The 12,460-nt window shown below is 38.7% G+C and overlaps 1 protein-coding gene across 2 annotated transcripts in view; it reads left to right on the top strand.

Moving 5' to 3' along the window:
- The window catches only part of SRGAP1 (SLIT-ROBO Rho GTPase activating protein 1), a 298,404-nt gene that overhangs the window by 263,029 nt on the left and 22,915 nt on the right, over positions 1 to 12,460 (top strand). For both annotated transcript variants that reach the window (XM_061130901.1, XM_061130896.1), the window contains exons 16-17: positions 8,363 to 8,468; positions 11,182 to 11,406. In XM_061130901.1, coding sequence (XP_060986884.1) covers positions 8,363 to 8,468; positions 11,182 to 11,406 — 331 coding nt within the window. The remainder of the gene's footprint in view (positions 1 to 8,362; positions 8,469 to 11,181; positions 11,407 to 12,460) is intronic.

Below are 12,460 nucleotides of genomic sequence, written 5' to 3'. Positions count from 1 at the left end.
CAAACCAGTGTCCCCTGCATTGGAAGGCAGATTCTTAACCACTAGACCACCAGGGAGGTCCCCTCCCCCAAAATCATTTTGTTGGCAACCATGCCTAGAGTCCTCGATCTCATTGAGTAGGAATTCCCCGATCATAATTACCTCCACCCCCACCCTGTACAGTCCGATGCATGTGTGGAATTCAGAAGTGCGTCTGTGTGTCCATTCCATGGCCCTCGTGTAGCTTGAGTCATCACAGCAGCTTCTGACCCAGCTGGAAAGAACTGAGAAGAAGCTGTCACACTTCTGGAATTCCCCTTTGGCCATGTGCAAAGATTTTCCTCACCAGCCTAGCCAGAAAGTTTATATGTGCAAAAAATTATAAGCACTGTCTAATGTTCAGTGGTTTTCTCCATACATAGATCATCCATGTGTATGTTTACACGCCCCAGCTGGGTAAAGACGACTGGGCCCCATTGTCAGTTTCTACTGCAGATTCACATCACACTTTCATTGAATGAGAAATACTATTTCATTGTGGTTATTAAAAGCTGAAGCCTTGGAGGCAGAAAGATCTAGATTCAAATCCTAGCTTCACCACTTAGCAGCTTTGTAACCTTGGGCAGAGATCAATATTTAATCTTTTTAAATATATATTTCTTTATCTACTTCATAGAGTCTGTGTGAAGCCGAAGGAGACGATCCATACTAAGTGTTTCTAGCATCATGCCCGGCACACAGTGAGCTTCAGTATATGTTGTCATCATGACAACCGTCATAGCCACTCCTCCTGCAGGCTCAGGTCACATATGCCAGTAACTGGGTTAGCCATTTACCAGTCTTACCTGTTGAAAATATGTATTTCTTTGCTATAATTAGTTCATAAGCATTTAGAAATGATGTTAGTTTAACCCAGACATTGTGTGGGTTCCAGCATGACTTTTCCCAGCACAGTAAATGTGTTACAATCAAAGACAAGCTTTCTTACAAGTAGATGTGAAGCAAAATAAGAAGATCATAAAGGAAAAAAATGGAAAATCTACAGAAATATCTTTCTTTTATTGAAAAGAATGCCTTACATGAAATGCTACAGGGGCACATAAAGAAGCTGCAAAGACATTTCCCCCTGTATTTAAACAATGGATTAATGAAAAATGGATTAATAATCCTTGAGCTAATTTGTATGAAAATAGTCTCGATTGGCAATGAATACCCACAGGACCAACGTCTCAAAGAAGTGGGAGCCCCTGGCGACGAAGACTGCCACGGTTGCTAGGTGCACACACCGGTAGAATTGACGATGCCAGTAATTTAAGTAGTGTTGTTAATGTTTTTGTTAGTTCTCTAGTTACAGATTCTTAGATGTTGTGCAGTGGTTTCCCCATAAGTCCTGTTATTTTTAGTGCATAATTTTGCAGAATGGAATGTTTTCCAAAAACACTTAATGGCACCATGTATAGCAACCGCATTTCTTCCAACATCTAATCTATTTAAAAGGGGATTCCTGGTTATTATTGATTTATCTTTAGGCAAGCATTTTCTCTTACCAGTGTGACTATGATATACCTGTGTTTTTCCTGGATTTTCAGTAAGTTATTTGAACATGGTATGTCATTCATTATTATACCCTTCCATTAATATTACAGACTTTTGATGATTATTGCCTACAGTGTTGCAAAACTTTCTCAGGATTCAAAGACTTGACATTTACATTCAGGAGGTTTAAAATATACTAGAAGAGATAAGATATTTATTTACAAATAAATTCAGCCTAAGTTTGTGATAGAAACAAAAGACTGTGGAATGTTAGTGGAGAGAGGTCTTATGGAGATCGATTGCTTTTGTCCATGTCATCTCCTAGTATTGCCTTAATTAGATTTGGTTTTCTCTGTTAAGGTAATTTTATGTGATATTTTGTATAGAAAAACTTCCCTTGTCATCTTTTATTCTAAGAGTTTTTCCCTTTTCATCTTTTCTAAGAGTTTACATAAGTCTCTGAAATACCTGCTACCTTTTGCTTACCTGTTTTTGAACTGTTTCGGGAAAGATTGTGTGTGTGTGGTGAGTTATTATGCTATTCATATTCCTCTAAATACCATATTCGTTGGAAGCTTGCTAATGTAGTAAAAGAAAATTTGTCTTAGCATTATCTCTCTCTCTTTTTTTTTTTTTCAATGTGCACTGTTCATCCCCAATTCACTACAAGTTTCTTTTTAAAAATTACTTATCTGGATAAAGACATCAAAGGCAATCTAAATTTGAAATCAACTAGATAGTGTCTTCATTTCTCACCCAAGGGTTTTTTTGTTTGTTTTTTTTTTTAAAACAACCATCCACTTTGTGAATGGTTTTGTGACCGCTCCAGATCATACCCACACAGTCTGGGCAGCTTCTGGAATGTCCGTGTACTATGGCTCTGAGGTTCCCTAGGGCAAAGATCCAAGTGACTTGCTCTAGTAGAGCTGCTCAAGCAATTCATGGTCTTTCCTGGCTGCTTTGGGGCTGTGAGCCCAGAAGAAGCATTTGTACTTTGATATGTGCTGTTATTTAGGGGACTGGTTTTACGAAAGGAAACATCTTTTTTTAGGAGGGTGGATTTTTTTACCTATGGGGCGACAGAGCATAAGACAGATGGCATCATCGCCTCAATGGACATGAGTTTGAGCAGCCTCCAGAAGATAGTGAAGGACAGGGAAGCCTGGTGTGCTGCAGTCCATGGGGTCACAAAGAGTCAGACGTGACTTAGCAACTGAACAACAACAAAACCAACATTTAGTCATTGTAGAAAACATAATATTTAAAAAGCATATAGAATACTTCTCCCATAATGCCACTACCCAAAGAGAATCAGTGGTGTGTGTGTACACATTCTGATCCTTATGTATAGTCATATGCACATGCACTGTTTTTAAAAAGCCGAAGTGGAACTATACTGTCCCACTTGTGATCTACCTTCTTTTTGACTTATTTATTGTAGAAAATTTCAAATGTCTACAAGAGGATGCATAAAGATATATTTATATATAAATAATATAATCGCCTTGTTTAACAGTTTTCATGTGTTAGCCAGATTTGTCCCACATACATTGCTTTTGTATCATCCCTCTGACATCAGATCGTTTCATCTGGGTGTGTGTATCTCTGGGAGATGATGCTTCTTTTTTTATACAACATAGCCACAAAACCATTTTCATACCTTAAAAAAAATAATTCCTTAAAATCATCCAATAGCCAATCACTGCTTTTTAAAAATAATTGTTTTGTATGCAACTAACACGTGACTATTATAGAAAAATTAGAAAATGAGTCAAATCTAGAATCCTTATGCATAAAGACAATATTAACCTTTTTAATATTTTTCCAGATATATCATATATATATATACCTATGTATTTCTTTAAAAATTTTTTATTGGAATATTGCTTTGAGGCTTTCCCAGAATAGCTCAGTGGTTAAGAATCTGCCTGCAGTACAGGAGATGCAGGCCACGTGAGTTCGATCCCTGGGTCGGGAAGATCCCCTGGAGGACGCAGGGGCAACCCACTCCAGTATTCCTGCCTGGAGAGTCCCATGGACGGAGGAGCCTGGCAGGCTGAACCCAAAAGAGCTGCAGAGTCAGAGACGCCTGAGCACGCATGCCCGCGTAGTTCTCTACAGTGTCGTGGTGTTTTCTGCTGGATGACAAAGCAGATCAGCCACAGTAGACGTGCATCCCCTCTTTTTTTGGACTCTTCGCCTTTAGGCCACCAAAGGGTGCTGGGTGGAGTTCCCTGGGCTGAGCAGTAGTTCTCATTGGTTCGCTCATACCTAGCAGTCTGTGTGGGTCCTAATCTCCCAGCCCGTCTCTTCCCCTCCTCCCCGCTTGGCGTCCATGCTTTTGTTCTCTAATCTGTGTCTCTATTTCTGCTTTGCAGATAGGTTCACCTGCACCACTCTTATAGATTCCACATATATGCCTTAATATACAGTATTTGTTTTTCTTACTTCATTTTGTATGACAGCCTTTAAGTCCGCTCATGTCTCTGCAAATAGCACCATTTCCTATGTATTTTTAAAGCAGCTTATTGAGAGAGAATTCTCATACCATACAATTTATCCATTAGCATGTACAAATCAGTGGTTTTTAGTATATTCACAGGATTAGGAAAATCACCAAAATCAATTTTAGAACATTTTCATGACTCCAAAAAGAAACCCCAGTTAGCAAACACTCATAACCACCATCACCCTCAGCCCTAGACAACCACTAATCTACTTTGTATCTCCGTGTATTTACCTATTCTGCCTATTTCATATAAATGAAATTATACAATATATGATCTCTTTTATGGGCTTAATTCATTTAGCATGTTTTCAAGGTTCATCCATGTTGTAGCGTATGTCAGTACTTGTTTTAAGTTGCCAAATAATATTCCGTTATGTGGATATACCATAACTACGTACTTTTGATTTTAATAAAAAAGCTGTATCATGCCAAATGACTGCTAGTGGAGATAAGATTTCTTTTAGAGGTGATGAAAATGTTCTATAATGGACTGAAGTCGTGGTTGCTCAATTCCAAATGTACTAAAAACCATCAAATTGTATGCTTCAAATACATGAATTATATCTCAATAAATCTGTTATTAAAAATTATATACCATATTTTCTCTTTATAAACTAATTTTTAAATTTAATGTTATTAACACTTTCTCACATCACTAAGTTATTTTTCAAAATATAGTTTTTAGTGTCCATATAATGGTTTTTATTCTATTTAACAAATTCCCTAGTTTTAGAAATTTAGATTGTTTCCAAAAGTGATTTTGCAGTTATACAAAAATACCATGATGAGCCTCTTGGTATATAAATCTGTTTCCTATATCTGATGGTTTTATGGAAAAAGCTTTTGAACTCTTTTCCTGGTGTTCCAATGTATGTTTTTGTTGCTAAAAATTCTTCCAGCTTTATTGCCATACACAGTAGTTTTCTCTCTGAGCTCAAAATTTCTGTTTGCTGCCTTACAATGATTTTCTCAAAGATTCCTTTTCTCTGCAGAAATTATTAGTAGGCTTAGTATTGAAACAGGTAAGGCTCCTTAGGGTAAGACTTAGTTTCTTCACTAATTTCTATTTGATAATTCAGCAGAAGGAGAGGCATTATTTACATATTTATATCTATAATGTTGCTTGTTAACTAGGAAGGAACTCAGTGGCTTAATTCATAGAACTCCAGAAAGAAACCCCCGTTAGCAAACGCTTATAACCACCATCACCCTCAACCCTAGACAACCACTAATCTATTTCATATCTCTGTGTATTTACCTAAATATATTGTAAATCTATTAATGGTTAATTAGAAAGATTTACAAGCAGTTCATTTCTTACCTAGAAGAACAGCTGGTAAATCATCTCGGGGCTAAGATTTATTCACTATATTAAAAGGTCTCTTTTTCTCTTTCCTTTTCATTCACACACATATACTATTACACACACAACTGATTGATAACTTTGACATTATTAAAACCTAAAACTGAACCTAAAAATATCCTGCGTGCTATGATAAGTTGCTTCAGGCGTGTCCAACTCTTCGTGACCCCATGGACTGTAGCCCACCAGGCTCCTCTGTACGTGGGATTCTCTAGGCAAGAATACTGGAGTGCGTTGCCGTTTCCTCCTCTAGGGGATCTTCCCAACCCTCAGATGAGGGATCGAACCCTCACCTCTTAAGTTTCCTGCATTGGCAGGCAGGTTCTTTTACCACCAGCGCCTTTAAATTCCCCTTGGTTATTGCTTGTTGGGCTATGCAGTTCAGAAATATTTGCCTGCTCTTACATAAGCCATTTCTACATGTGGCCACCAAGGAATTTCCTTCCCTTTCTTCCTCCTTAAGGATAAATTTGAATTTTATGTTTTCTTATTTGTTTTCTGACCAACACCTTGACAAACAGTGCCACAGAAGAGCTGATATTTTCAGAGGAATGGCCATGTGAACTTTTTGCTGTTTTCTGAATTCACTTCTCGGTGGTGGTGAATTTTTCACACACATTTCCATGAAGCTGTCAAACCTCCATGCTGTGAAGTTGGTGTGCTGACATGAGAACCTTGCGGTGCTAGGGAAGGAACATAAATTAGCCAAGGGAGCTCTGAGCATGTGACTGAGATTGGGCAAACCCCACTTTTACCTAATTACATGAGATGCTGAATTGTGAAAAAGAAGCCCAGCATAAAAGAAATCCAGGTGAAATATGATCTTCCTCACTGACAATTTGTCTGAGGAAAAGATCCATCTTTTCATGTTCGGGTTGTTCACTTGCTAAGTCATGTCTGATTCTTTGTGACCCCATGGACTGCAGCATGCCAGGCTCCTCTGGCCCCCACTATCTTGGAGTTTGCTCAAATTCACGTCCAGTGAGTCGGCGATGCTATCTAACAATCTCCTCCTGGCTTCCAGGTGGTACACCTGCCAGTGAAGAAAGCGAGAGACCCAGGCTTATTCCTGGGTCGGGAAGATCTCCTGACGCAGGAAACAGCAACTTGCTCCAATAGTCTTGCCTGGAAAATTCCATGGACAGAGGAGCCTGGCAGACTACAGTCCATGGGGTTCACGAAGAGCTGGACACAACTGAGCACGCACACACTCGTCTTTTCATGCAGGATAAAATTCTGAAAGATTATGAGTTGCCGCACTCAGAGCCAGCTAGGAATGCACATTAATCAGAGTGTCCATAGCAAACATAAATTTTGATGTGCTAACTGGACTCTGGAGAGTAAATGAGCCATTTGTACCATAGCAAGACTCTTGTAGGAGGCATGCTGCCAACCAGGTACTATCTGAGTCCCGCTCACAGCCATCGTGCTCTGGCCTTTGGGACACATCCATTTGCTCTATTCCAGGAGTGCCAGCCACTCTCTTCTGCTTTGGTTTATCTTCAGTGTCGCTGCAGGGAGCGCCGGCCTCACATAATTTTATCTGGTCTTCTTGGTTGTCACTTTTTTACATTCCTGTTGCTTTTCTCCCCTAAAATCTTTATTTGGCATCTCACAGGACACTCTCTGCCCCATTCTTTTTTTTTTTTTTTATTGCAGTAAAATAGACATAAAATTGACCATTTAAATCTTTTTTAAATGTACAATTCAATAGCATTAAGTACATTCACATTGTTTTGCAGCTCTTGCCACCATTTGTCTCCAGAACCCTTTTTCATGCTGTACTGAAACTCTGCCCATTAAACAGTAACTCCCCATTCCTCCCTCCAGCTCTGACAGTCACCATTCTACTTCCTATCTCTGTGAAATGGACTACTGTAGAGACCTCATATAAGTGGAATTATACAATATTTGTGTATGGCTTTTTGTGTCTGACATATTTCACTTAGCATAGGGTCGTCAAGGTCCATCCTTGTTGTAGCATGTATTAGAATTCCCTTCCTTTATAAGGCTGAATAATATTTCTTTGTGTCTACATACCACATTTTGTTTATCCACCCATCTATCAATGGACATTTCTGCCTATTGGCTGTTATGCATAATGTTGCTGTGAAATTAATATGTAAATACCTGTTCCAATTCTTTTTAAATAAAAATTTTGAAACTGCCCTTAAGGAGTAGGGAATTGAGTTTAGAACTCAGAAATTAAAAGCAAGAGGATCTTGAATTAAGATGAACCCTCTTGGAAGTAATACCTATATATTCTTCTAGCCTAAAGATGACAGGCCCCCTATGGAATTTGACAAACGTTAAAGATCAATACTATATTAAATATGGTTCCTTTTGCATTTATAGGAGCAAAATTCACCACACCAAACTCTCAATGCCTTGCAAATCATCTCTAGGTATTCCATCTTCCCTCTCTGTATATTGTGGGTTTTCCAAGTGTCCCATGAAGTTGTCATGAAAGACAAACCAATTGCTCTGGGACTCTTGAGACTGAGTTAGGTAGAAATGTTGATGACTTGATTATTGATCCTTTGATCCTGCTGAGACTCTTGAGTCACAGTAATTAACAAATACGTATATGAAGAATTAATGAGTCATGGAAAGGGAGAGGTATCCTATCCCAAAAAGTTACCTTAGTTAACGTGCAGCAAAAAGGAGTTTAAACCATATCAGATGCAAAATGTGGAAAAAGTAACAAGTGAAAAACGATTTTTAAATTTAGAAGACTCTAAGCTGCTCAAAGCCGAGCCCGTGGAAGTCGGAGAAAACAGTGATGAGTCAGAAGAGAGGTCCTCGCGTACACCCAAGCAGATCACTCACTGATTTGCTTTATTGGTTATGACTACATCTCACCTAAGGGCAAAGTGTTGCTTATGTTCAGATATGTACTGAATTTGGGTACTACAATGTTCTGCTTTAAATGTGGCTGGTGAAAGGATCCTAACCATGTCCTCTTCTGTCTGTAGGAATAGATAATCTCTATGAGAGGGCACTTCACATCCGCAAACTGCTCCTGACCTTGCCCAGGTCGGTCCTTATAGTGATGAGGTACCTCTTTGCCTTCCTCAATCAGTAAGTACCACGGTTTTGCCAAAATGCTCATTTTAATTCCCTGTGTACCGCTCTGAATTCTTTGTTCTTGGATTCTGTAAAATGTACATTGGGTTCCTTTTATTAGCAGAGTCAAAGAGAAGATGCTTGAATAGAGACTGAAGGTGCGTTTTTCCTCAGCAGATCAAAGTCATCACGTGTCACCTGCCTTATAAGGTCACAGGATGACCCCACATAAACCTCATCACCAGATGTAGAAACTGTGGCCAGAAATGCAAAAATGCATAAGTATTACTAAAAAGAACACTTTTCAGTGAAATATGTGGAAGTGTTTTCCAACTTCCATCCAAAGCCAGTGTCACAAATGTTTTTGTCAAAATGATGTAAACCGCCTGCTCACGGCAGAAAATTTCTGTGATTTTTAATGTTAAAGGCAGGGAAGGAAGGGAATTGTAGGTGAGACTTGTACACAGATCCAAAAAAGAATTGTCTGCAAATTGAGTATAATGAGACCTTGTCAAAAAGATGATATTTCTAAAGCAATCTTTAAAACAATGTCACAGAAATCTTAAAAAATCACTACATTATTTTCAAGGAAACTTGACTCTCTTAATTTAGGGAACTTGATTTCAGTTGTGTTACTTGTAGGTACACGGGCTCCATGATAAGAACATCTTCCCCTGTTCTGTCTGAGTCCCCTTGCTCTTTAACATTTCAATTAAGCATTTTTTTTAATTAAAAAAATTCAGGTGGGAGTAAACTTCAGGAAATGCTTTCTCACTCAAGCATGAGCTCTCCCTTCTTAAAATTAGAAAATTTTTTCTTCTGTTTCACCAGAAGTGTTAAGTTCTTAAAAGCCATGGGGATTTATTACAACCCTCCTGACTCTTCCTGAAATCATACCATTCAGATTGACCACACATCGCCAGCCCCAAAGCCAAGTATCCTATAACAGGGAAATGCTGGCAGGGGACCCATACAGAATGGAGCTAAAGTGTCTACAGATGACACAGTACAGAAGTCACCTCTGGAAATAAGCAGTACCAAGAGAGAAGGGTGTAAACTATTTTAGGTTAAATGATACCATCAACTATTACCTTTAAATAAGCCTAGTCACCCAGGTAGTTATAAAAATCTGAAGGTTTGCCATCTTCACCTTGAATTGCATGTGCCTCTCCTTCCCCAACATGGACCACCTCTCATTCCTGCTGGCCCTCTACATGATGTCCATACCAAATATTCTTGACACGCCTGAGTGAAACCCACTGTGAACCAATGAGCCACAATGGACTCGGGAAAAAAACTGACCATGAGTCAAGAAAGCTCTCAAAGTGTGAATCTAACTGACAGTGGAGCTCAACAGACCAGCAGCTGGGCCGTGAGCCAGACATCGGCATTGCTTCCAGCATTTCTGCCCAGAGATGTCCCCTGGTTCCTGCACCTGTCTCCATGCAGAGGCCAGGCCCAATCTCTGGAGTAGGATGCGTGGGACAGGAATTTTGGAAAGAGAAAGAAGCTCTTCTCTTTTCATTGTAAAATCAAAAATTTTCTATCAGCTGTTTGCTCTTCAAACCAGCACTAAAGACCCAGAAAGACTGACTGTCCCCGTTGAGCTTAAGTGGGTCTTTTGAACATGAGATCATTCTTATTCTGAATCTCACTTTTCCTTCCTGTATTCATGTTGAAGGTGATCTGTAACCTGATCATTGGCTGTTATTTGTGAACTGTTTTAAGATTTTATGTTTGAGAAATGGCAGAAAGGAAAGACATATGTTGCCTGTGAGAATTACCCTTTTGTATTTTCTACTTTCTTGGCTATCTTATTTCCAAAACGGGATAAAGTATCTTGTCACACGGGATCTCAGTTTCTTTGTGTCTGTCAACATCTCACAAATGTAGCGGAGTCTCTTTTTCCCTCCTTCCGTTTGTCATCTGTTCACCCGGATTTTACATTTCCTTTCAAGGTTGACATTCTATACACTGAAAGATAGATTCTCTAGATTCTCCCTGGAACAGCACCTTGCCCGTGTGTTAGAAGCATAGCATAAAGAACTTATTTTCCGTCTCCTGTGGAAACTATCTCACCAACAGCCGTTGAATTGAATTTTAAAATTAGTACTAGACAACTGGAAATCTCCCCCAAAGTTTGTAGTTTACCAGCTTTAAATGGAAAGCGAGAATTGAGGATTCTTTTTCCCCTTCACTTGCACTTGTGATTGTCTTTTGTGACACTAACTGTCACCTTGTATTGATCGTCTTGCCCAAAAGCAAATTACAAAGCCTGGAGTTGCTTTCTTTCTTTCAGTGGGGTACAAAGAAAGGGTGCTTTTGTTTTTCTCAGGACTCCCCTCAAGATTTATGGGAAAAACTGAAATCTGAAATGTGTTTGGTTAGTTGGAGGACAATTTTAAAGATGATCATACTGTTTGCAAATGAAACTCTTTTACTTGATCCTGGTCTCCATTGTATTAGAGATTATCTTAAACTCCCTTGTGACTTTCAAAAAAATGCCACTTAAGTAAGCAAACAGGATTTATATTCCTCTCTCCATGTCTACCTTGTGGAAAGGTTATAAGTTGCATTACTTTCTTTGGAATTTGCTGAGACATCTTAAAGTAGGATGAAGTATTTTATTCTAATAAGAAAACTCATTTTCAGAATAGGAAGTATCCTATTAAGCATTTTCTTTTTTCCCCTTGTTCTTTTATAACTCCTGTCTTGCTTTCTTTCGTAGTCTTTCACAGTACAGTGATGAAAACATGATGGACCCTTATAACCTGGCCATCTGTTTTGGCCCCACATTGATGCCTGTCCCAGAGATACAGGATCAAGTGTCCTGCCAGGCTCATGTGAATGAGATTGTCAAAACCATCATCATCCACCATGAGACTATTTTCCCAGATGCTAAAGAGCTGGATGGCCCTGTTTATGAGAAATGTATGGCTGGAGACGAGTACTGGTAAGTCCAAAAATTTTAGTCCTTCCTTCTCCTCCTGGAAAAAATTATAGTAGTACGGATATCAACTTAATTTTAAAAAAAAGAATTGACTATAAGATGCCAGTGCTTCCAATTTAAAAAAAGAAGAAGCAGGAACACTTGAGATAAATTAGAATATTAAATCCCATGACAGCACCGGCTTCTTCTTATGGAAATTCATATTCATTTCTCTTTTCCCTAAACACTGAATCTTTTTAGATACACCTACCCCATCACGACTTTTGTAGAGAATGGCTTTTAAGTAGAGAGCTGTATACATTTTTACTGTTATATCAAGAAAAGATAACTGAATTAACAGACTTCATTTTCATTCCTAAATAGTTTTGATTCTGTGGAAAGTATTTCAAAAGTTTCATTTTAAAGGAGCAGCTGTCAACTAAATGTGTTTTCATTCTTACTTTCATTTTCATTCTTACTAATATTGTCCTAATCAATTACACAAGTCATGGTCACTTTGAACAAAGTTATTACATTATTATATTGTTGGGATAAAATTTTTTTAATAAGACAGTATAGTCACCTCCCAATGAAGCGTAAAAATGTATAATCCAAAGATAAGGAAACCCCAAAATGTTTATGTTCACTATTTGATATATGAGTTTCAGCTTCTAAGAAATCATATACAGTAAAACTGGTTTTAATTCGTTGAGGTCCTCCTGTGTGCCAGCTTCCCAGTGCATGTGATCTCTTTTATTCCTACTCCACCAAGTAAGTTAAGAGAGGCCAAGGAGCCAGGCCAGTGACTAGTGGTTTCTGGAGGCAGCCCAAGTCTGTCCGATTCCTAAGTCCACACAAGTCTTCCCACTCAGCAGCTGCCTCCCAGCCTCCCTAGAAAACCGCCCTGTGCAGCTAAGATTCAGCAGCAGCTGGAAATAGATTTGCCTAAGCCCTTCATTCTGGACTCTGCAGGATACTTTGTTTCCCATTGCCTTGCTGGGGATTAAGTAGAACAAGTAGCTGAAAAATCTAAATAACTGAAAGTACATTTTTTTTAAACTTAAACCACAGTATAATT

The sequence above is a fragment of the Dama dama genome, chromosome 3 (genome assembly GCF_033118175.1).
Source record: "Dama dama isolate Ldn47 chromosome 3, ASM3311817v1, whole genome shotgun sequence".
In the NCBI taxonomy this organism is placed as follows: Eukaryota; Metazoa; Chordata; class Mammalia; order Artiodactyla; family Cervidae; genus Dama; species Dama dama.
This window is presented reverse-complemented; position numbering and strand designations above follow the sequence as displayed.